Genomic DNA, 26,475 nt, shown 5'->3' with positions numbered 1-26,475 from the left:
GTTATATGTTTGTTACTGTATTTTTCGTTCTACCCAATTTTTTTTTTGGTTACAAAGCAACCGTATTAAATAGTATACACATGCGGTATCATAGTCATACGCGTTTTATTCCGTCAGATTTTTTAAAAGCATTATTACCATCTAGTATGTTTAATACCCGTACTTATCCATACCGGTGTCATTGCCATATGAACATGCACTGCCAACAAGCAGTTCTGAAGAAATCAAATCGGAAGAGTGGTAGGATGATGTAACAAGAACCAGATTGAATTAATGGAAACATCAAATTAAACTGAACAAAGCGTAATCTAAATTGATTGGGTCACCAATATCTGTCATATTCGCATTTCTACTATCCATCTAGGGCAACTTTCATGCCCAGGATAAACTTTTGAAAATCTTTCATAAAGCTTCTAAACATCGAATGCAATTTATCATACAGCTCTTGCTCAACTATTACTTAAATCCCATACATCGGTAATTGCAAAATACAGAGGAGGTAGGAAAATCATCAGCTCATTATCGACAATTATTTGTGAAACACATCTCATAAATTATTCACTTCTATAAATAGGGCCTGCATTTGCCATTTTTCAAAGTAGCCATACCAAACAACTTGAGCCAGTGTGGAGCATCAACTCACCAGTTGGTGTCCTTCGTTATTAATAAAAGAAAGGCTCAAAATGTGCAGTCCGGATTCAGGAGTTTCAGTGTAGTTTATGCATGGGTAGAACTCACATTAATGAAGTTAAGTGGTGGAGACCTACATACCCAGACAGAACTGTCCTGTTTCGTTCTTTTACCTTTGTCTGATATAAGACCCTGCACATTCCAGCTCCGACATTAGTCCTTTGACAATCCAAAAAGCCATAATGGTTCTCAAGCTTAGTAGGTATTCATTCTTATAAATAGCACAAGACAAAGGGTTCTACCTTGTTCCGTCAAGCCACATTTCTGTGATCAGTGTCTCGCCGGGGTAAACGTGTAAAAGAAAACGGCCCATAATGCTTTTCACCTTGGTTGGTTCTCCATTGCAAATGCATTTGATAATTGCCCTAACTGCAAACCCGAGGGTGCACAACCCATGCAGAATTGGACGAGAAAACCTGCAAACAAGAAGTACAAAAACAAGTCTAGATATTTTCACTTCCTCCTATGCTTTCATCAAATGTTCATATTTGTTGGGATCTACGATATAAGTTGCTTGGAGGTCTCACAGCTTTGAAGAGAAGGGGTAAATGCAAACTAGAATTAGAGATATTTCAGAGTCCAGATATTTGTCCTAAGTTTCTTATTACTAAAATAGAGAGGAGCTCAAGGACACAATTAATACATGAATGAGTAAAAGCTGTTCTTTATTTCTGTTCTTTATTTCTCTCTTGATAATACATGAATAATTAAACATTGTCCTGATGAAGATCAATGCATACGACAACAGCCAGCCAATGAAGTGAAATTTAATTTGAATTTTCACTTAACATAAAATATGACAAAATCATCCAGTATAGAGCATGGGCATGGTGAACTTCATGAAATATTTTTACCCGATCACCCGACACTCTTTCACTCACTAGTGCTACAGGAAACATATGATAAAATCATCCAGTATAGAGCATGGACATTGTGAACTTCATGAAATATTTTTACCCAATCACTAAACATTCTTTCACTCACTAGTGCTACAGGAAACATGTATCAGAATTATAGTAACAAAGACAGAAAACATGCATACAAAACATAACCACATAAGGCTTTGAATGAAAAAAGGATGATCTTAAAGGGCAACCAATATAAGAATAACAATAATTACTTCCAAGGAAAATGTTTTACTAACCCAGCAATTTCTGCAATCTTAGGATCTGAATGCAAAGGATTATAGTCACCTGATAGTCTGTATAGTAGTGCCTGCATCAAATTATTCAAAAAATTTCAGAATTCTGTCCCTTTGTTTTAACCCCCATAGCAATAAACTGGAAATAACACAGGATTCAATATTAAAGGGGTGTTGGGGTTGTTGGGGGGGGGGGGGGGAGAGGAGCCTCTCTGAGAAAGATGAGGAGATCAACAATTGGTACAATGTTTAGCATTTGACAATTAAGGAAAGCTCCAACAAGCAGAGAAAAAGGCATTTTTGAACCCTGTAAAATATATCGTGGGCAATATTAAAGTTTAAAGAGAAAGAAACAATGGAATATTTATACGTTAACACTACAGACTCATCATTACAGGGAAAAATGTGCAGTTCAAATACGTGATAAAAATTTGGAGAGCATTCATGTTCATTAGATGTCTGAAGATAATTATAGAATACCAACTCAAGTTTACCAAGGCATGAACTTATCACAGGCACACAGAGAGATTGTTTCCTTTCAGTTAATCCAGAGCAGAAAAAACCCAATCCAAAATTTAGAGTGACCTTCGGGCAGACAGAATTGGAAGAAGGTTTTATAAAACACAATGAATCAACTCTCTGGTCCAGTGGAGACCTAAGATTCCAATGAAGGTATTGTGCCTGATTTCTAATATTTCCTCCAGTATAATTTGGATACTTTTTAACAAGCAGAAGCACTCGTGGAACCTTGTTGGATGACAATAAGAGGCCCAAGGATTTTCTATTTAAGTATATCAAGTACCCTCCAACAAGGATGAAATTAATAGCTGTTGTCACCTAGGCTACAGGAAAATGTAATTGAGGAACATAGATCACTTTGAAATTGAGAAAAATAGCATGAGTTCAGAACAAACTAACAATAAAGTTAACTAGCTTCAGAATTTTCCCAATAATAACTCCTATCTCATATTACCCCTTTTTATTTATTTAGTTTTATTCTTGTTTCTGAATGTTGTATAACTGAACCTAATTCTTGATGACTTCATGAGGTGTATCATATTATTAACTCTTCCATTCTTGCCTCATGCTACAGTACTTCGAGTGGCATGAGTGGTAACTTGAATGCTGGATTTTTTTTTAATGAAATGTGTATGCTGGATTGCTGGAACAATTTAGCCACTTCTGAGATTACTGATATCCATTTCTTCTTCTTCTTTTTTTTTTTTTAGTGAAACTGATACCCATCTCTTACCAATGTACCAGTTAGGAACTAGAGTGTAATCACGCACAATAGTTTCATATTAATGTATTTGGGACCACCTAGAAATCCATAGAGACCTTTGAGATTTCAACAATTGGGTGTGAAATAAAACCATCACAGTAACTTTTGTACCAGTGAACATAAATTCTCATTCCAGACATAGAATGAAGATAATAAGGATTCAACAGTGGAACACAAGGTACAATCATAATCTCAACAGTGTACACTTGATTTAGGTTTCATTTACCAATGATCTGGTGTCACAACCAAAAGTAACAAGTAGCAGGTTTCAAAATATAGGAGAAACGATATAGTAGACCTTCAATAAGCATAAATCAAGAAAACCATGCTATTAGAAAGCCAAGGAAGGAATCGGATTGGGAAAGAAGACAAAAATCGATGTTCCAGATCATTTCGAATCCTAAGCCAACTGAGTTATCTCGTTTGGCGTGGGCAATTAACCAGAATACACATGTACAACATACAACTATATAAGTTCTGCATTAGTGAGGACTGAGGAGTGAAGGTATGCAACGTGAGTACAAACTCTAGACTGAAACCAGACTGGATTTTTTGGAGAGTGCCTACATGGAATATCATAATGATAGATTATGACAGACACAAGTTAACAGTTTGCTTTCCAATATTATATTTAAAGGAAGAAGGATTTCAAACTGTTACTTATTTGAATAAGATCAAGTAGTAAAGAGAGCCTCCGTCTGGTTGCAAGGGAAGTGAAATCAAATCAAAATTTCAATAAAAACGTTAGTAATCATTATTTAACATGATTGTGTAACTAAGTCCAAACCTATCTAAATTTTGCAACCAAAATCTTTGGTTTTAAGAAGGAAAATATAGATTCCATTTGAATAGTATGATTATCATATTTAGTCTCAATCATGATCGCAAAGTTTCCATCTTTTTATAATTGATTTCCCTTCGCTTCACTTGCAACCAGACAGAGCCAGAGAGAGACTTATGCAGTATTCTTGGGAGCTGGAATTGGCAATGAGAATCAGGTCTGCTAGTAGATGGGACAATGTTAGAGATTAAGCATCCTACACACTGAACAAATCTTATCTGGATCAACTGAACCAACAGTTTACATTGTTCCAAATCTCTGAGGTCATCATGCAAGCAAAGCTGGCCCAATACTGGTTGAGTCATTAAACAGGAAAAAACAGTCCTTTCTATCAAATTTTAGAAATTTGAAAAGAAAAACAAAATAGATGCAGTCATTATATTCTGCAGCTGATATGGCAGATCAATGAAAAAATGTGATCCACATCAATTTACTTTTGACAACTTTGACTGTTTTATACCTATTATATTTGCAAACATATAAATATCTATGGAGCACCACAAAGAAGATGTTAAAATAATTATTCTGGAACATGCATTAAGACGATGGTACATGCCTGAGATTCTTGGGTACAATCCTCATATACTGCAAAAGGTTGACTCTTTGGAATTTTAACAGGTGAAATCTGATTGGCTGGATACTTTGAGCATGAATACGGAGCTGATGGCTTTGAGAAGCCGCCAGCACCTCGCAAGTAGATGGTCATTCTGCATAGTTATTTTGTGGATAAATCAACTCGATGATTGCCAATTCAGAGGACTATGTAAAGATAGTACTAACCGGTTCATGCAAAGTGGTTCACCAGACTCTTTATCATAACTTACTGTGTCCATCTCAACAACAGTTGCTTTTCCTGGAAAGTCAGAGATCACTACTCACATAAAAGCTCTGTGTCTGTAGTAAACAGGGTTAAAAATGTTATCACTCGCACACTATTTTAAATTACCAGATCTACTTTTCCCCTTCCCCTCCTCCCCCCCCCCCCCCCCCCCCAATCCATGCGCCTTCTTGACAACTTCATGAAAGAAAATAAGAACATTTAATATATGTATCATCTTCCATTCCCTGCCCCTGGCATACGCCAGAATTCTAAATAGGAAACTTGGATGCCACTTCTCCTTAATGAACATAAATTGGCTGGAAAGTTATTAATATATATTCTATGTGAGGTGAATAGATCCAGTGAAAACAACTTACCATTACTCATTCACTCATGTGACAACTGATCTAAAACCAACCTGTATATTATATGGCTTCCACTGCAGGATCTAGGACTACTGTTCATCTTTGTAACTTGTACGTGAATCCCATGTAATTTGCTTGGTTTGGAAATGATTCATCAACCTTAAGAGTGAGTACCTAAAGATGCAGAACATTACAGATTGATTTCTCTGGGTTATATTTTGGTATATCAAAGAGAATGTCCTTTCTCAGGTGACAGATGCAATTCCAGCTGTAAGTGAAGGTTAGGTGTATTGATTGCTTTCTTTCTTATTCACGAACAAAAAATAAGTAAATTCATGACAGTGTTATGTTGGTTGGCCTCATGAGTCGTGATCATGTGCCCGTTTCCATTTCCTTATTCTCCAATGAAAGACATAATACCGCTAGCTATGGAGCCAGGTAGTTGCTATCTATAGTTGTTGACGAATGGAAGAAAAGATGAAGAAAGGTTAATTGCTGGCTTCCAAGTCCGCTTCCAAGCCTGCCACTACAATAGATAGGCACTTGTAGAGCCCTTGTTTTTGGAATCATATTAGTAACAACCAGAACTTGCACACCACAAGGCCCTAAAGGGCCTCTGCCCAGCAAGAAAACGGAAGGACATTCAGTTTACTGAAAATAGAACTCTATCATACGTAGATAGTCCAAGTGGCTATCGTTCTTCAAGTGAGAGATTGGATAGAAAAACCATCCACCAATGGGTGCTGCTTCGGTCACCGGTGGTGTTCCAATCTTCACTCGTTAAGCCTTCAACAAAAGCTATTTGATTCAGTGGAGCGAACGCGGTATAGCTTGTGTTCAGTGTACTCCGTCTCGATAAAATGTTGAGAGATTGGTTTATGGATTTGCTTTCTTAGTCAGTTAGTAAAGCGGATTTCTCCCTTGAAAAAATCCAATTTGTGAACTATAGAATTCTCTCCCAGATCTGTGGAACTCACGACTCTATTAGAAACTAGAATTACCAACTTTTACACGAATTTGAAAGTGGATGAGATCGGGCAAGTGGTCTCAGTTGGAGATGGGATTCCACGTGTTCATGGATTGAACGAGATTCAAGCTGGGGAAATGGTTGATTGCCATAGCGTTGAATCTTGAGAATGAGAATGTAGGAATTGTTGTCTTTGGAAGTGATACCACTATTAAAGAAAGAGATCTTGTCAAGTGCACTGGATCTATTGTGGATGTTCCTGCAGGAAAGGCAATGCTAGGGCGTGTGGTCGAAGCGTTGGGAGTACCTATTGATGGAAGAGGGGCTCTATGCCGGTGAGTAAGCTTCTTTTGGGCCTTCAAAAACTTCAATGATTCTGATGGGATAACAAAAGAAAATCCCTTTGAATGAGATAATGGCGCTTGCACAATCACAACCAAACTCAAAGTTATAGAATCCAAATGAAAATAATTTAGTACCAGTCGATGGGGGGCTTTTCCTCGTGTTCCTTGATTGAGCGTAGTGGGCTCCACAGCCTGGCTTCAATGAAACCACCTATTGTGAGTTGTAATTGATTTTAGGACTATATATGATCATACAGTGTGGCTGTCCACCACTCCATCCATGGTTCCATGAGTCTGTTTTGAGTTCTACCTCGATTGGTCCACTTGCATCTCTATGTTCTTAAGTTTACTGGCATGTTTGAACTTCTTTTTTTTCTTTGTGTATATTGACAACAAAGGTTACTCGGAAGAAGGGAAACCAGACCACCAAGAACTAGCCACCACAGACCCACATCTGCCCAACCATTCCCAAAACACAAAACCTAGCTACTTTAATACATAAAAAAAGGGTGTACCCAGTGCATGAGGCTCCCACCACTGCGGGTCTGGGGAGGGTCATAATGTACGCAGCCTTACCCCCTGCTTTGCGGAGGCTGTTGCCCATCTCAAACCCGTGACCATTAGGTCGAAATGGAGCAACTTTACCATTGCGCCGAGCTACTTTAATACATAATCCAGCAAATTTGTTGAGAACCTGTGATGCTTTTTCAGAGTTCTCTTCAAGTTTTTTATGTCCTGTCAAGCAAATCTAGCAAATAGATACCTTCTGATCCATCCCATTCAATTCTACCATTTATCCTTGAATAATCTGGACCTGTAGGACTTCTAGATTCATTACTAGTTTTCGCTACATCAACTTAGGCATTCTTACCAAATGCACAATCGAAAAATCAATGTATTGACTCTTTACCTCCAGCAACACACACACACACAGAGAGAGAGAGAGAGAGAGAGAGAGAGAGACCTTTATCATGCAATCCAGAAACTGCAACTTTATTTTGCATCTGAATAAACAACATAAAGGCATATTGTTATACTCTTAGCTAATAAAATACATAATGAGAAGGGCAACGAGACAATGAAAAAAGAAATAAAAGTGTGGATCCTATCAAATTTCACAACTCGACGACCAATCTAATATTTAAATATCAACTGGATACAATTAAACAGGCTGACTTTCTGTTTTTTTAGCTGGAATAGAAGGGAATTAGAAATCTAACTCCCATCCAGTAATGATTTTCATGCCCTGTGTGTGTGCGCGTGTGTGTGGTGTAAATAGAAGATTTTATTTATAAGAAAGAAAAGAGGAAAGCTCTTTAGGGCTAAAGGAGCCAGCCAAAACAGCCATACGAAAGGCAAAGAAGTCGACACCTAATGAGAGAAAGGTGTCCACTGATTTCTAATTTTAGTAGAATGGAATAAGAAAATGATTACTGTACCAGGTCAAATGGGAAGTAAAAAAAATGATAATTCCAAGCTAGACAAATCACCATCAGCTTGATGACGAGACGAAACGAAACAGTGATCATTGTAGTTTTTATGATTTGTTATTGTTTTGAACCAATAGAACATCAACAATCAATTAAGCCATTGAGTAAAAGACACAAAATAAATCAATATCAATCCAGTAACTCAATGTTTCATGACAAATTTCATAGCTCCAAAAAAAAAAAAAATTCTCCTCATCCTGGTCAAGATTTCATGACATCATAAAAAGGCATATGATTTTTAACTGAATTCTATTTGGAACAGGTGTACAATGAATTTCATTGTTTTTTAGATTCTCAAAGCATTAAGATATGCAAATCTCTAGGGCTTTTGCTTCTTCTTCTTCCTTTTTTTTTGCAGGGAATAGGTTAACACAAATAACAAGGTGTCTGCATCATTTCTTGATAAATATTATCCAAGATATATATCACAACATTGTCGTATAACTATAAAAATGTCTCGTCTTGTTAGGTCTTCAAATTTTACATCAATATCCAACGGCAACATAAATCAGTGCTTAAGTAGCACAACTTCCACCAAGATTTTCTACTCACAATTAATCTTCCCAACTCCAATGGGTTCAAGATCGGATCATTACACAGGATAGGTTATTCTAAATCTTTCCAATCCATTTACTCAAATTGCTCAGCTATGTAAGTAACTAATGAGATTAAACTCTCCAAACTCAAACAATGAAGAAGTGATTGTGAACGCAGAAGTGCACAACCAAATAATTGTTAATAGCACATCCTACAACTACCATTCAGATCTTTGGGTCAGAAGTCTTACACAGCCACTTGTAGGTAACGGCTTGTAGATTTCTATGTATTGTTGACCATGCAATAGAAGACGCGGATCAAATCTGGTAGCAGGAAAAACCATAAGTTTTTACTTGATAACATAAGATAAAGTTGCTTATACCATAAATTTTCCGGAAATTTACATAGAAGACAAGGTGGCATAGAGAATGTGAAAAAAATGATGGATGACATAATATCATAAAAAGGTAAATAAAACACAAAGTGACATCCTTGTTATTTATTGAATGTAGTAAAGACTTACTGCAGCCCTGGTAGCTGTTGGATGCTTCCTGCAGCTCCAAGAGTAAAAAGAGCAGCAAAACTTGGCAAGACCTGCAAATTAGTAGCAGTTATGGTCAAATCACAAAAAAAAATTGAGTTTATGCAGGAGCAGCTTGTGTTGGTGAAATGGAGGATGCCTTGCTGCAAAGCATTAGAAATTTCATTATTAAAAGATAAACAAGAATATAAGGCAATTCTAGATTAAAATTAAGACAAAGTAAGTAAGCAGGCAAACTCAATGCTCCTCCATTGCCATTCACAAGCCTGGATAAAGAACAGGGTTGTGTCGGGTTGATTGCTGGCACAAACCCTCTAACTAAACCATTTGAAACTCCCTTCACAGGATTTATGCAACCAATAAAGGACCTAAACAATTTAAACCTCCCTTCACAGGATTTATGCAACCAGTAAAGGAACTCAGAATAACATTCCATAAACATAAGATAGTGCTAACGAGTGCACAGTTTTACACAGTATAAATAAAAATGTTGCAAAATTTTCTTCCATGAAAACAATCTGCAAGGAATCCATGAAGATATCTGAGAAGCTAGAAAGTAAGCAGAGGATAATCCTTATGGAGTCAAATACTTCATTTTTTCGACATTCCAAGCGAGTAAACTATGTTACTGATAAATAAACCTCTTTCATTTATACCAGAGGGGGAGAAAACTGGACAAAACTCCTGTCAACCCCTTGGCTGGACAAGGAGCGGATCACACAGAAATACAGGGAACAAAAGCAACAGCATTTTCATAAGATTATTGAGATTACAACAAACTCAGCCTTTATCCCAACTTAATGGGGTCGGCTACATGGATGTGCGAAGAGAGAATTTAGAGAATGCTTAGATGATCTTAACCGCTCACCAAGGCCCTTTATTTATATAGAATTGAAGTACAATTAATCGAAGTACAAATAGGAATATTGCCTCAGTCCTAATCCTATTAGGAATTCCTAATACAACTAGGAATGCCAGAATAGGACTCGGCTGAGGGAAGAACAATAAAACAAAGGGAAAAAATCAAAGAAGAGAATCATAATCTGACTAGTACTACTCCTAACTTGACTAGGACTAATCCTAATCTGCTAGGACTAGTAGGACTAATCTTAATCTAACTAGGACTACTTACCCCAATCGGGTAAGCAGCCTATTTCAACACTCCCCCTCAAGTTGGAGCAAAGATGTCGATCATGCCCAACTTGACTAGATTGGGGATGAAACAATTTTCCAAACAATCCCTTGGTGAAGATATCAGCAAGTTGATCCGCAGATGTCACAAAGGGAATACAAATCAGCCCATCTTCTAACTTCTCTTTGATGAAATGCCTATCCACCTCAACATGCTTGGTACGATCATGCTGTACAGGATTGTGTGCTATGCTGATTGCAGCCTTGTTGTCACAGTACAACATCATAGGAAGAAGAATAGGAACACCAAGATCTTGTAGCAACCCTTTAAGCTAGAGTAACTCACAAATACCCTGTGCCATAGCTAGAAACTTAGCTTCAGCACTAGAACGAGCAACAACATTTTGCTTCTTGCTACGCCATGTGACAAGATTTTCACCTACAAAGGAGCAATACCAAGAAATAGACTTGCGATCTGTAGAACCAGCCCAGTCAGCATCAGTGTATGCTTCTATCCGTAGATGACCATGCGTAGACAAAAGTATTCCTTTTCCAGAAGCTGACTTCAAATAGTGTAAAATACGAAGAATAACCTCCATATGAGAAGAGTAGGGATCATGCATAAACTGGCTCACAGTACTCACGGCGACAGCAATGTCAGGACGAGTGTGTGAAAGATAAATCAGCTTCCCTACAAGTCTTTGGTACCGGTCTTTATCAACAGGCTCACCCTCTTTCTCCTGGAGTCGAACAGTAGGATCCATAGGAGTATCTGAAGGACGACAGTCTAGCAACCCGGTCTCAGCCAATAAGTCTAGGACATACTTCCTCTGGGAGAGAAAAATGCCTTTAGAAGATCTGGCCACTTCAATCCCAAGAAAGTATCGTAGTTTTCCTAGATCTTTAATCTCAAATTCTTGTCCAAGGAAGGTCTTCAACCGTCTGATCTCATTACCATCATTGCCGGTAACCACTATATCATCAACGTAGACTATAAGAACAGTGAGTTTTTCACTAGCCCTCTTTATAAAGAGTGTGTAATCAGCATTACTCTGCTTATAGCCCACAGAAATCATGGCCTTGTGGAACCGGCCAAACCATGCTTGAGGTGACTGCTTCAGCCCATAAAGTGCACGCTTCAGCCTACATACTTTTCCTTGGTTTCTGTCACAAGAGAACCCTGGTGGAATGTCCATATACACCTCCTCATCCAGTGTTCCATTTAGGAAGGCATTTTTTATATCTAGTTGCCGCAAATCCCATCCAAGGTTGACTGCACAAGATAGTAACACACGAACAGTATTTAACTTTGCAACAGGTGCAAAAGTTTCCTAGTAATCTATGCCATATGTCTGAGTGAACCCTTTGGCCACGAGTCGTGCCTTATACCTATCCACAGTGCCATCCACCTTCTGTTTCACCACAAACACCCATTTACATCCAACGGTTTTCTTCCCAGGTGGAAGAACCACAAGCTCCCATGTGTTATTTTTCTTCAAGGCTTCCATTTCTTCCATCATAGCTGCGTTCCACTTTCCATCTGATAGAGCTTCCTGCCAATTGTTACGAATACGAACAGAAGAAAGAGAGGAAACAAAAGCACGAAAGGATGGGGAAAGAGAGTCATAAGAAACAATATGAGATATGGGATGCTGAGTGCAAGTCCTGACCCCTTTGCGAAGAGTAATAGGTAACTGAGGAGAAGGAACATTACCAGGTGGAGAGGCAGGTTCTGGATCAAGGTTCGACAATTGGATGGGTACTGGAGCAACAGTTGATTGAACCTGCTTATGTTTCCTTGCATAGGTCTTCATGTTACTAGCATCAATCCAGTTAGATTCTAGGTTTAGGAAATAAGAAGGGAGAAGAAAGAAGTTGGAGGAGGAAGAAGATAGCAAGAGAAGAGAGAAGAGAGAAGAGAATATTAGGCTGTAATCGATTGTGTTGGAGAGGCTTCTCCATACACCATATATTCATTCAATCATAACTAATAGAGAATTACATCCACCTCCCTAGGGAGGTATATGGGAAATAAAGAAGAAAAAACAGAATTACATAATAAGGCAACTAGTAATAGAACTAGTTCCTAAACTACCCCTATTACATGACTTCTAACACTCCCCTCAGTCGGAGAATATATATCATGCATTCCCACTTGCTTAGAAAGAGCTAAACCGAGGAGAGCCAAGAGCTTTGGTGAAGATATCCGCGATTGATCACCGCTTCACAAAAGGAGCCCAAATACAACCGTAGTCTATCTTTTCCTTGATAAAATGTCTATCAACCTCAATGTGCTTAGTCCGTCATGTTGAATGGGGTTGTGAGCGATCTCGATGGCAGCCTTGTTGTCACAAAGACAGCCTCATAGGTCCTTCAGTGTCAAATCCAAGTTCCTGAACCAGTCTTTTTAGCCAGATGAGCTCACATACTCCATGTGCCATAGCTCTAAATTCTGCCTCGACACTAGATCTGGCCACAACGTGCTGTTTCTTACTCCTCCATATGACTAAGTTACCTCCCACAAAGGTACAATAGCCGGAGGTAGATCTCCTGTCTGTAATGGAACCAGCCCAATCGGCATCTGTGAAACCTTCCACTCTCAAGTGGTTGTGCCTTGCATACAACAGTCCTTTCCCTGGAGAGGACTTCAAATACCTCAGAATGCGATACATAGCATCTAAATGGCCACTCTTGGAAGCATGCATGAATTGGCTGACAACTCCCACCGCATAAGAGATATCTGGCCTAGTCTTAGAGAGATAGATAAGCTTCCCCACTAGCCTTTGTTACTTTCCCGCACCAACAAGAGAAGGACCACAGTCCTCTCCTAGTTTGTGATTCTCGCTCAATAGGAGAGTTTCTTGGGTTTGCAGCTCTAACATCCCCGTCTCCAACAGTCAAGAATAAACCTCCTCCGAAATATGTTGATTCCTTTCTTGGTCCTTGATACTTCTATTCTTAAGAAGTACTTTAAGGGACCCAGATCTTTGATCTCAAATTGCTGTGCCATGTAGCTCTTCAATCTACCTATCTCAGCTGTATCATCTCCTGTGACCACGATATCATCAACATAGACAATGAGGGCTGTGATAGTACCATTACTCCGCTTGGTAAAGAGAGTATGATCAGCTTGGCTCTGGGAGTATCCATTCTTCAGAATAGCCCGTCGGAAGCGCTCAAACCATGCCTTTGGTGACTGTTTGAGACCATATAGTGCTTTCTTAAGGAGGCACACTTTCCCTTCAGCTAAAGGCATCTTGAAGCCTAGTGGAGTGTGCATGTACACTTCCTCTTCCAAATCACCGTGAAGGAAGGCATTCTTCACATCCAACTGATATAAAGGCCAATCTTTATTGGCAGCCAAGGATAAAAGAACTCTTATCGAGTTATGCTTGGCCACAGGAGCAAATGTCTCCTGGTAGCCAATTCCATAGACTTGACTGTACCCCTTGGCCACCAACCTTGCTTTGTATCTCTCAATACTACCATCAGATTTATACTTGATTGTATAGACCCATCTGCATCCAACTGGGACACGTCCCTTGGGGAGGTCAACAAGTTGCCAAGTACCATTCTTCTCAAGTGCCATCATCTCCTCAGACACGGCTTGTCTCCACTTTGGGTCAGACATAGCATCAATGACATTCTTGGGAATGGAAGTAGTAGAGAGAGCAGTAATAAAGGCAAGGCCTGTAGGAGAAATTGCATCATAGGAAACAAACTGGGATATAGGTTTAGTACAAGTTCTTTTCCCTTTCCTAATAGCAATAGGAAGGTCCAAATCAGATGGAGGAGAATAAATGTCACCTGATTGAGGAGGATGGATCTCAGGATGTGGATCTGGATCTGAAGAGGACTCTTGGTAGATCATCTTTCTTGTATTATGCAAGCTTTCACCTTTTTTGTATGTAAGGTGGTAATCCTTCTTTACCATCTCTTTACCAGAACCACTTTTAACAACCAAATCTGTATTCCCCCCTGGTTGATCATCAACCTCAACCACATCTACAGTCCTATGTTTCCCAATGTCAAGCATAAAGGGGATGTAGGTAGAGGAGAAAGAAAGAAATCATCAGTAGCCTGTTCACTCCCACAATTCTCCCCCTGAAGAGGATGCTGAGAAGGGACAAAAAAAGGGATAGACTCAAGAACGGTAACATCCTTGGAAATGAGACAGCGGCGGGAAGAAGGATGATAACACTTGTACCCCTTGGTAGTAGAAGAGTACCCAAGGAAGAGACACTTTAGAGCTTTGGGGTCAAGTTTAGTGCGAGCAGATTTGTTAATATGCACATAACAAACACAGCCAAAGACTCTAGGTGGAAGAGAAAAAGCAGAGACCTTGGGAGATAAGATGTCCAATGGAGATTTGAAATTAAGAAGCTTGGTAGGCATACGATTGATGAGAAAGGAGGCACTGAGAAGAGATGCGGACCAGAAGGTCTTGGGGACATGCATGCCAAACAATAGGCTACGGGTAACCTCCAGTAGATGGCAATTTTTCCTCTCAGAACCCCATTCTGTTGGGGCGTGTCAACACACACTAGCTGATGGATAATGCCATGAGTAGTAAAGAAGGTTTGAAGGCCACCAAACATGTACTCTCCCCCTTTATCAGATCGCACAATTTTGATGCGAGTCTCAAATTGAGTAAGGATCATTTGATAAAAATTCTGAAAGGCATCACAAACATCACTCTTATGCTTTAAAAGTACAGTCCATGTGGCACGGGAAAAATCATCAACAAAGGACACAAAGTAATGAAAGCCAAATAAAGAAGTAGTAGGGGAAGGACCCCAAACATTAGTATGCACAATATGAAAAGGAGCAACAGTTCTATTACCATGATAAGGATATGAAGACCGACAATGTTTGGCAAACATACATGGTTCACATTGAAAAACATAAGAAGAGGCAATAGATGAAAATAAGTGAGGCAATTTTTTCCTCATTACTACAAAAGATGGATGGCCAAGACGACAATGACATAACATAACAGAATCCGCAGAACTACTATCATTTCGACCACACACATAGGAATGAGCTGTGGGCAAAAAGGGATAAAAAAAGTAGAGGCCTTGCTCCTCACGTCCACTACCAATAATCCTCTTCGTCACCAAATCCTGAAAAAGACAGTGAGAAGGAAAAAAAGTGACACAACAGTTAAGAGATTTAGTTAAATGACTCACAGATAAAAGATTCAGTATAAGGTTAGGGATATGAAGAACAAAAGAGAGGGAAATAGATGATGTCACAGGGATATTATCCTTACCAGATATGGAGGAAAGGGAGCCATCAGCTACCCTAACCTTGTCCTTACCAGAGCAAATGGTATAGGAATCATAATAATGAGACGTACCAGTCATGTGGTCTATGGCACCCGAGTTAATGACCCAAGACTGGGCAGCAGTGGAAGCTGAGGTGGAGACCTGCAAAGCTGAGGATGATGAGGATCCAGCCATACTAGATGTAGAAGATGTGCTCAACTGTGACACAACCTAGCGAACCACTGCATCCATAAAGGTGGAGTCATCCTATGGGGCATCAGCATCAGTCGCCGCTGCAAAATGAGCTCGAGCTCCCCCTCTACGGCCACCACGACCACGCATACCAGGAGAGACCAACACCTATCCTTGGTGTGTCCAATGCGTCCACAATGATCACATTTAAATCTGTCTCGCCCAACTCCACTGGCACCAACTGTCTCCACAGTACTAGCTTCCTCACGGTTAGGCCCTGGGCCTCTACCACCTCCACGGGTGTCTCGAACAGAACTAGAATTGAGGGCTAACCTCTCAGATGATGCTGGTGGTGGTGCCATAGTAAGTCGCCTGGTCTCTTCACTCTGTAAGTAACTACAGACTTCACTAAGAGAGGGAAGGGGAGACCGGCCTAACACTGAGTCTAACTCGGCTCATAGTCGAGTTCGACCACCAAGCAAAGAGAAGACACGCTCTTTTCAAGAGTCGATACACCTCGGCTTCATCCTCCGGTTGGTCAAATGAAGGTCTCTGTAGTGATCATACTCTTCCACAAGACTAAGGAACGTCATCGTAGTACTCGAAATAGTGCCACCACTGTTTCAATGAGTGGATTCGCTTGATGGAGTGATATACCTTGGCAAGTGTCACCTACTCGCAAAGGCCACAGAGACACTATCCCAAATAGCTTTGGCTGTTTCCTTCCTTATAAACATCCTCCCAATCTCGGGCTTCATGGAGAAGATCAACCATGTCATAACTATAGAATTTTCAGTCTCCCATTTATCAAAAGTAGGTGAATCAGCTGTGGGAGCCTTGATAGCACCTGTGATATATCCAAGTTTCCCCTTACTCCTAAGAGAAAGTCTCACAAAATGTGACCAATCTAGGTAATTAGTACCATCAAGCTTCACAAAAGAAATCATGGTGAGTACTCATAAGCCAACCGAGGGACAACAGTAGGGGCAGAATCAGCAGCATTCAAGCACGATGCATCCAGCAACGCGATGGAAGGGATTTGACAATAAACAAGAACACCAAATACAAGGGGAGTACACACTCAACCCAAACAAGCAAAAAATCCAATAAGCAGCCTAGGATAGCACACTGCCGAAGTAGTCCAAGCAGCAAATCTCTAAGAGGACTTAAATCAAACACTTCTAGTGCATAACAACAGCAGTCCAGCAGGCAGTCCCTAAGAAGAGGCCTCACAAAGGCTTGCAAGGTGTAGTAATAACTTCAAACAAGTAAAAGAGCCTCACAAAGGCTATGCATATACATCCCTCAACCAAGGGAGCATCAAACTGCAGCTCGAAGCAAGAAAAAAGAAGTAAATACTCTCGGGTTTACCTGGGCAGAACAGAGGATCCCATACAAGGAGCAAAACTGCTCATATAGCTTCTTCAATCAGCAAAGGAGATCATATCCACTCTCATAAGTGGCCTTGACGATGCAAAAGGGCCAAACCAAGACACAAAAAGAATCCGAGAATGGCAAGCACTGCAACTCAAACCGAGACCAGGAACTTGAGCAAGCAACATGGGAGATCCAAATCTCCAAAGAAGCTTCAAAAGGTCTCAAGTAGAGCCTTCAATCATAAAAAAAGGCTAGAATGAGCCTATTCCATATTCTTTAAGCAAAGTTGTACACAGAAATGTCCTCTTTGGAATCCTTAGACACAAAGGATTTCAAAGAGAAGAGAAAGAATGAAAACAGGGACTGAACACGACTCTCAAACCTTGAGCCTGCTCTGATACCAAGTTAGATTCTAGGTTTAGGAAATAAGAAGGGAGAAGAAAGAAGTTGGAGGAGGAAGAAGATAGCAATAGAAGAGAGAAGAGAATATTAGGCTGTAATCGATTGTGCTGGAGAGGCTTCTCCATACACCATATATTCATTCAATCATAACTAATAGAGAATTACATCCACCTCCCTAGGGAGGTATAAGGAAAATAAAGAAGAAAAAATAGAATTACATAATAAGGCAACTAGTAATAGAACTAGTTCCTAAACTACCCCTATTACATGACTTCTATCAAATCCTCCTCTGAAATTCACTAATAGTCCTCTGGATAGGAGTCTGGACAGGGGTAGATTGCTCCCCCTGAATAGAAATAGTCTCTCCCTGTATAGGAACCTCTCCCCCTGAGTCAGGAGGAGTATTAGGGGCAGGCCGAACTGGTTCAGACTCATGGTAACCAGACTGAAGTGGAGGTGGAGAGTCAATAGTCAGCACATCTTCACTAACACTCTCCCCCTGAAGAGGTGGGGACATAAAATATGGAACGCTGACAAAAGTCCTGCGGGATGGAGGGTAATAACATTTGTACCCCTTCTGAGTAGCAGAGTATCCCAAGAAAATGCAGCGGAGACTACGTGGGTCAAGTTTACCAGGGGACCTTGTATCCCTGGCATAACAAACGCAGCCAAACACCTTAGGTGGGACTATAAAGGAAGAAGAGCCACGTAATAGCTCAATAGGAGCTTTGGAAAGAAGAACACGACTGGGCAGCCTATTAATTAAATAGGCTGTAGTAAGGACAACATCCCCCCAATAAAGGGAAGGGACATTGCGAGCAAACAGAAGAGCCCTAGCCACCTCCAAGAGGTGGCGGTTTTTCCTCTCAGCCACACCATTTTGGGCTGGAGTGTCGACACAACTGGTCTGATGGAGAATTCCATGGGCAGCAAGGTATTTTTGGAACTGACCTTCCATATACTCTTTCCCATTGTCACTCCTCAAAATTTGAAGAGTGGCATTAAATTGGGTTTTAACCAACTGATGAAAGTGTTGATAACATGAAAAAACTTCATTTTTTGTGTGCATAAGGTATACCCAAGTGAACCTAGAATAGCAGTCAATAAAAGTGACATACCACCGATGTCCAGACAGGAAAGCTTTCCTACTAGGACCCCACACATCAGTATGAACAACATGAAATAAGGAAGAGGATCTATTATTAGAAATAGGATAAGTTGAACATGTCTATTTAGCCAAGACACAAGGCTCACAAAAAAAGTCTTCCTTATTACAGTCTTTAACTAATGCTGGAAATAAATGTGATAAAGTACCTAAAGGGGGATGGCCTAGCCTAGAGTGCCATTTATGTAATTCAGAAGAGAAAGATGCCGATGGTAAAGCCTGGGTAGGTGTAGGATCGCCATCAAGCAGGTACAATCCGCCATGCACTTTACCAGATCCAATTGTCTTCCCCGAGTCCAGTTCCTGAAAAACACAGTGAGTGGGAAAAAAAGTCACTTTACAATTTAGGGATTTAGTAAGACTGCTAATGGAAAGAAGGTTAGTTGTAAATTTGGGAATATGCAACACAGATGACAGGGTAAGAGAAGGAGAACAACCAATGGATCCTTTCCCTAATATGGAGGAGAGGGACCCATCAGTAATTTTGACTTTATCCTTACCAGAAGCAGGAGAATATGTATTAAAAAGGCTGGAAGAACCTGTCATGTGATCAGTAGCACCGGAGTCTATGATCCATGGAGTGGAAACTACTGATGCACAATGACCAGCAAAGGAAATACCTGTATAGGCAAAGAAGGAACCTGAATTGGCAGCAGATGTAGTAGAGGCAGCGGATGTGTTCAACATACGACGTAGGGCCTGGAGTTCGTCCTGGGAGAAACCAATGTCAGCAGTGGGAGTTGGAGCTACACTTTCAGTGTGATTGGCTTTGGTTTTAGACTTAGCACGACCACGTTTGGCCTCAACATCAGCTGGCTTCCAATGTAATTTCCAACATTGAGCCTTAGTGTGATATGGTTTGTGACAATGCTCACACGTCACAGGCTCTTTGGTGGTAGTAGCAGCAACACTGTCAGAAGAAGTAACAGGGGTGGAGCCAGCAGTCTGTAAGGCTGATCTCTCAACTTTGGGAGTAAGCATCATGGCAGCCCTTCGTGTCTCTTCACTGTGAACATAAGAGAAAGTCTCCTCTAGAGTGGGGAAAGGAACCCGACCAAGGACTTGCATTCGGATAGGGTCATAATCATCATTGAGTCCAGCTAGGAAATCATAGACCCGAAACTGATCAACATAAGAATAATAGGCAGTAATATCAGTAGTAGTAGTAGGCTGAAACCTAGCATAATGATCCAATTGCTGCCATAAACACTTGAGGGCAGCATAGTATTTAGTAACAGACATCTCCTTCTGAATAGTGTTTTGGAGTGTCTTCCTGATTTCATACACCTGAGCACCACTTCCTGATCGACCATAAGTTCCCTTGACAGCAGTCCATATCTGAGTAGCAGTGTCAAGGAGGAGATATTAACTGGATAGATCAATGGTCATAGAATTTAAAACAAATGACATCACCATAGCATCGTTGGCAGCCCATTTAGTACGGGCAGCACCTTCTTCAGCAGGTTGTTTGGTGGTGCCATGAAGATGCCCACTAAGTCCCCTACCAGCCACAGTCAAGGAGAGAGATCTGGCCCAGATGAGGTAATTAAATCCATTAAGTTTAATAGATGCAGCATAAGGGAGGAATTCTATCCGCGGCTGAAAATCAACTCCAGAGTTGGCCGTGGTCACTTCTATGTCCCCCATATTGTAGACAACACAGTGGCAGCAAAACAGAAATAAAAAAATGGATGAATCCCTGTGGCAGCAACAAGCAGCCCTAAATCCAAAGTTCGATAGGTAGGGTTTGAAAAAAAAACCCTAGAGGAGAAATATCGATTGGGGTTTAGGGGTCTTCAAATAGTGATAAAATACTGTAGAGACAGCCTTGAAATTTGATGCAGATGTGTTCAAACAGCAGCCCGCACAGAGAGGAGAAAAAAAACCAGATCGAGAAATAGCAGGTTTATGTCAAAAAAACCTGGAAAAGAGATCGATGTGGAGATATGCCTCAATGGTGGGAAGAAAAACAGAGACAGCAGCTGTCCAAAAAGCCTGCAGTGATGGATCCCAAGAAAACCAGCTTTAATGGCAAGGAGAAATTGGTCTTCAGCAGGGGAGAACTCCAAAAAATATCGCAGAAGTATGGGCAGCAGCTATCGAACAAAACCTTCTGAATTCATCAATTGGTGAGGTGATAAATTAGGGCAGCATCTATCTCACAGATCACCTCATTGCCCTAATTGGAGAGAAAAAACAAAAAAAAAGGTGAAGAAATTCGAGTGGGAGGGGAGGGGAATAGATATCGAGTGAAAAAAAAAATGGAAAAGAGAACGATGGAAGGGGGGAGGGGTAGGAACCAGGTTAGGTCAAAGAGACCTGCTTTGATACCATGTGAGAAGAGAGAATTTAGAGAATGCTTAGATGATCTTAACCGATCACCAAGGCCCTTTATTTATATAGAATTGAAGTACAATTAATCAAAGTACAAATAGGAATATTGCCTCAGTCCTTATCCTATTAGGAATTCCTAATACAACTAGGAATGCCAGAATAGGACTCGGCTGAGGGAAGAACAATAAAACAAAGGGAAAAAATAAAAGAAAAGAATCATAATCTGACTAGTACTACTCCTAACTTGACTAGGACTAATCCTAATCTGCTAGGACTAGTAGGACTAATCCTAATCTAACTAGGACTACTTACGCCAATCGGGTAAGCAGCCTATTTCAACACAAACAAAACAAAGTAGGGAAAATTGAGGCCTAACCAAAAAAGGGGAATGAAAAGATGGGAAAAGAGGAATGGGAAATGAGATGAAAAATGGAAAACGACAAAAGAAAGATGGAAAATAAAAAGAAAACGAAAGATGAAAGTAAGAGGAAGAGGCACAACACAACAAATTAGGAGAATCTCAGCTACATGGCGTCAGCTACATGGATCCTTGCCCTCCAATAGGCTCTATCCAAGGTCATACTTGGAATAAGATTGTTGAGATTAAGACTACAAAACTTGCGGTCCCTGCTATCCAAAAAGAAGGAAGGGTCTCATGGCTCTAGCCTGTAGATTGATGGACAATTTACACCTTTACCAAAGCTAACACGTCTATTCCCAGATTATGGTGCCAACCATGACAAAGGTACTGATATTTGGACAAGCTAACAGTGTAACAATACATTGGGTATGTAAACAAAATAAACTTGATTTGTTTTCCAAGTGACAAGATAACACGCCCAGCTCTCCCTCCCTCCACTATCCTGCAGGTCTTGGGGCTGCTGTTAGAGGGTCAATGAAGGCCTTTACAGAGGATCCGGCTAGCTCCTGCTAGCTTCAGATCATCATCTGCAATCAAATAAATCAACTACATGTCATATCAACTGTGGGAAGTCTTTTTCCATCATATTCTATCCAAGATTGAGGGGTTGAAGTAAGGCTTTAAGAAATTTTCATTCCTTTTTCCTAGGCATCGATCAAAAGAAATAGTTCATGAAGCTCTTCACATTTGTTGTACCTTCTATAAGTTTTCTGTGAAGGAGATCTCTGGATCAGTAAAGTTAAAACTGCTCCCTTGCATGTTTTATTGAATTGTTTGATTACCATTACTCTGTTTTTACTTTTTGCTTTTTGTTGCTCTTTTTCTCTTTCTTTCTTTCTTTCTTTTTTTTTTTGGGGGGGGGGGGGGGAAGGTTGGAGAGAAGAATAAGTCAAAATGATTCCATTAATAAGAAAGAATTCTCTTATGCATTTGCCAAAAAATGGCATAATGAAATTCTTTTTGTTAAATTTGGCAATGCAATAAATCACAATAATAAAAAGACAAGAATGTATAGCAAATCAAAATTTTAAACGATGCCATCAATCAAACTTATAAGCAATATAAAATAGAATATAAAAATGCCCACTGTGGACAGCAAACTAGAGTGAATTTTTTTTATAAATGATCAGTCAAACAATTCTACTACAAAAAAACTCTTACACATTTCCAAATTCCATAATGATATTCTCTTAGCTAATGAACTGAAATCAACTCAACTAAGCCTTTTACAGTTTTACCAACTAAACAGGGTGAGCTATATGGCCCTTGTTTCACCATGCAACTCTTATTAAAGCCTTGCTAGTTGTCAACCCAAAGCCATTTAATTCTCTCAACTAATCATGTCTATGAATAGATCATTATAACAAAACAATGAGAATGTGCAATAAATATGAAATTTAATGAATGCATGCAATCAACTTTTATAGAAATTAGAAAAGAGGAAATCAAAATGTCCACTGCAGACTGCATATGAGAGTGAAAAAAATGTCCTAGAACTACCCACATACAACATTTGTTGGAATTTGGATGTAGGTACTTCATCCCATATTACAGAATTTTGCAATAGGCTTTAGTACTAGGTTTGTACTACTAATCTGGTTTCTTACCATGTTTTCAAATGTATCAATAAATCTTGCTTTATGTATGATGGTATGCTGACTAGTGTATGAACTCTGTGTGTGTGTGTGTGTGGGGGGGTGGGGGGGGGGAGGGGGCGTCAATGTACTGAATTCCTAATTACAATTGGGTTACATCAAGGATCAGCTTTAAGCCCTTACACGTTTGTGCTTATCATGGATGATTTAACCAAAGACATTCAAGAGGAGGTTCCTTGGTATTGTTTTTTGCTGATGTTATTGTTTTGGTGGATGAGACAAAAGCGTGGATTAACGCCAAGTTGGAGTTATGGAGATCAGCCTTGGAATCAAAGGTTTTAAGATAAGTAGAACGGAGATGGAGTATATAGTGTGTAAGCCTAGTTACACTAGGATGGATAATGAGGTGGTGAAAATTGATGAAAGGGAGATTCTGCGAAATGATTATTTTCGGTATCTGAGCTCAATTATACATAAAGGAGGTGATATAGAGGATGATGTTCCACAGAGAATTAAAATAGGATGGATGAAGTGGAGAGGTGCATTTGGAGTGTTATGTGATCGATGTATTCCTTTAAAATTTAATCATTAAAATTTTATAGGACAATCATACGACCGGCTATGATGTATGGTGCGTAATTTGGGGCAGTTAAGAACCATCATATAGATAAACTCAGCGTAGCTGAGATGAGGATGTTGAAATCGATGTGTGGCAAAACTAAAAAGGTTAAAGTAAGGAATGGTCATATTAGAGCTGATTTGGGAGTAGCTTTGATACATGATAAGCTACGAGAAATTCTTTTCAGGTGGCATGGCCATGTTCAACAGAGGCCCTTGGATGCTCCAATACGAAGGACTTATTTGATTCAGATTGAAGGAGCTAAAAGAGCCAGGGGCAGGCCTAAGATGATTCTAGAATAAGTGATGAGGAAAGACATGCAAAACTTACGCCTTGTATCAAGTATGACCTCGAACAGAATTGATTGGAGGGTAAGGATCCATGTAGCTGACCCCATTTTGTTCGGATAAGGCTGAGATGTTGTTGCTGTTGTTCTTGTGTATCAATAAAGCTTGCTGTGTGCGTGTGTGTCAAATATATGTGCACAGCATGGGATAATTTCATGGGGAACAATTACATAAAATTCACAAGACCTGGATGGATGGCTGTCCGTCCATGTGGTAGACATATTTCAGCTCTTTCTCATCCAAGGCATCCCCTACACATGCACCAATACCAAGAGCATAGAGTGCTACATCTCTGTACACAAAGGATAAATCATTAACATATAATAGGGCTCATAATTAGATGCCCAAAGAATAAAAACTAGGGAAGGATGCATAAAGCTCATTGCAAGAAAATAACCCCGAGAATAAGAGATGCATCAGATAAGCTTCTTGAAGGTTCTACCTTTCATTATAGGTGAATGTTGTCTGCAGTGCATGAGTGTGCATCCAATCATGCAACAAAAGGGAAAAACACTAATCATAATAAAGAATTGAAGAAACTAAAAACAAATTAACTCCAAGGGAATTATTCAATCTAACAAGGAGGACCATCGTCCAATTATTTTTAAATGTAAAGAAACCATTGGCAAAAAACAAGAATAGTACTCTCTAAATCATGATCCAGTAATTTCTTTATAATAATGGAAAAAATATGTACCAAGCTGATGTTAAGAATGATAATTTTTCTTGTGGTTTTCATGTCTACTCTTAGCAGAGGAGATGAAATGGATTTGACATTCAAGAATTTCATATGATGCAGTAAACCTAAATTTGCCTGACAATGAACTTTAATCTATTCAAGTTTAATGATTTTATATTTCCTCTCAACCCCTTACATTTCCTGTTAAAAAAATATTTTTATTTCATGAAAAAAACGTCGGTGCCAAGAAATTTCTCTTGCCACATACCACCACAAGGAATCCTACCACCAAATAACTCTAAAAGAAAACGATCGGTCACCTTGGTTGATAATTCTTTGATGACATATCAATATCATATCACAATGTAGGAGATCCTCTGACTGAGTTCTATACGGCTGATCATCAAACTTGATTAAAGGGCTCACCGGAGATAGAAAACACAATTCACTGGGTTGTGCGTCCTTCTACGATGTTGAACCTAGAGCCATTAGATGACGCCAGCTCCTATGCTTACCAGTTTGCAGAGAGAATTGTTCGTCTATCATTTGTTTTATTTATCGGTAAAAGCTTCGAATTGGATCAATATTAGCCACATCGATAAAGTGAACCACACAGATGTGCAATTCGAAACGTAAATGCTAACCTCAGGGAATTTGTGAGAGATGGCCAGCTCAGGATCGAAAATTGAACTCCCCGCCATTAAAAGCCTCTGAATATATTTACGACTTTCTTAAGTTCTGCGAAATCTGCGCGTCAGCAAACTCACAGCACTACTTTCTCTGAAGTCTGCCGCAAGTAGATCAAGAAAAGTGGAATTCAAGGATAAGTGGATAAGAGCTTAAAAGCTCGTCATCTGATAAATCTAAATCCAAATCCCAGGCACATAGACGAATGGAGAAAAAGAGGGAAAGAGTTGCAGGAAGAGAAGTGTTTTTAACTGTCCAACTGAGGAAGGCAAGAAGTTGACAGTAATTCCCGTGGTATCGAGACAAGTGTCTACTACGCCACTTAGGAGATGTCAGAAGATTTTTTTTAGGGCGCAGGCTGCGCCCAGACACATGGGGCAGCACATGACCGGTTTTGCGTCATTGGGGGGCGGATTAGTCATTGCGCCTATCCCATATGTTTGGGCGTATCTTGCCCCAGTGCAGAGAACTCTATCCTTTTATTTAATAAATAAAAAAGAGGAAGAATGTCATCCGATCGTGCGTCTGGGAATGTATCTGCGCCTACACACAGCGGACGCAAAATGATCACCCCGCCCCATGGAAATGTAGGGGTGTGCCGGTCATTTCAGGCTCAATTGTGTCTAAGCACAGGTACACACCAAACGCATGATCGGGTGACGTTCTTTCTCCCAATAAAAAAATGAATGAATAGAAAAAGCAGAATACAAAGGCATAACCTGGCAAATAAATCCTATGTAATTGCCAAAAAACCAAAAAAAGATGATACATCAAAACTTGGAGAGGGGCAAAACATCAATAAAAGATGTCACACCAAAAACCAGAATGGGACGAAAACATTAATAAAAGGATTATACCTCAAAAAGTTGAGGATAAGAGAAGAAATGGGTGGAAGTAGGGCTGCAATAGGGTCGGGTTGGGCCAGGTTTTTTAAAACTCCAGCCCAACCCTGAGTCCCCTTAGCTGGGCCCATACTCTGCCTGACCTTGACTCAGGGCCTGGAAAATCTAACCCTGACTCACCTTCAGGGTCGGGTCGAGCTGACCCTGATTGGCCCTGATTATGGAGTGGGGGAAGGAAGAGATGCATGGATTGGACTGAGTTGGGCAGGATCAAGGATAAAATTATCAATTTTACATAAAATAACACTATAATAAAATATATTATCACTTATTATCTTCGATATATAATATATTATATAAATAAGATATGTATGACAGTTAAAGTTTTTTTTTTTTGAA

At 39.9% G+C, this 26,475-nt stretch overlaps 1 protein-coding gene across 1 annotated transcript; it reads right to left on the bottom strand.

Annotated features, from left to right (window-relative positions):
- Positions 1 to 445: 445 nt before the first annotated feature.
- Positions 446 to 25,433, bottom strand: LOC122657945 (enoyl-CoA hydratase 2, peroxisomal-like). The gene is made up of 11 exons (XM_043852750.1): positions 25,192 to 25,433; positions 24,311 to 24,333; positions 24,055 to 24,160; positions 9,001 to 9,071; positions 8,728 to 8,800; positions 7,415 to 7,454; positions 4,735 to 4,807; positions 4,511 to 4,661; positions 1,835 to 1,905; positions 933 to 1,106; positions 446 to 822 (listed from the first exon to the last, which is right to left on the bottom strand). The coding sequence occupies exons 1-11, from the start codon at positions 25,246 to 25,248 to the stop codon at positions 735 to 737; spliced, it is 927 nt and encodes a 308-aa protein (XP_043708685.1). The 5' UTR covers positions 25,249 to 25,433; the 3' UTR covers positions 446 to 734.
- Between the last annotated feature and the right edge of the window lie 1,042 nt (positions 25,434 to 26,475).

This window comes from Telopea speciosissima, chromosome 4 (genome assembly GCF_018873765.1).
Source record: "Telopea speciosissima isolate NSW1024214 ecotype Mountain lineage chromosome 4, Tspe_v1, whole genome shotgun sequence".
Classification (NCBI taxonomy): domain Eukaryota; kingdom Viridiplantae; phylum Streptophyta; class Magnoliopsida; order Proteales; family Proteaceae; genus Telopea; species Telopea speciosissima.
The sequence above is the reverse complement of the archived record's forward strand: the minus strand, read 5'-3'. Positions and strand labels throughout refer to the sequence as shown.

What these genes read in the sequence shown, in the direction of transcription:
- LOC122657945 (XM_043852750.1), bottom strand. Translation starts at nt 25,248, where the DNA reads ATGGCGGGGAGTTCAATTTTCGATCCTGAGCTGGCCATCTCTCACAAA. An exon ending in CAACAGCTACCAGGGCTGCA is followed by an intron (nt 8,801 to 9,000) that starts GTAAGTCTTTAC and finishes TCCTGCTACCAG; the next exon opens with ATTTGATCCGCGTCTTCTAT. An exon ending in GAACCACTTTGCATGAACCG is followed by an intron (nt 4,662 to 4,734) that starts GTTAGTACTATC and finishes ATAACTATGCAG; the next exon opens with AATGACCATCTACTTGCGAG.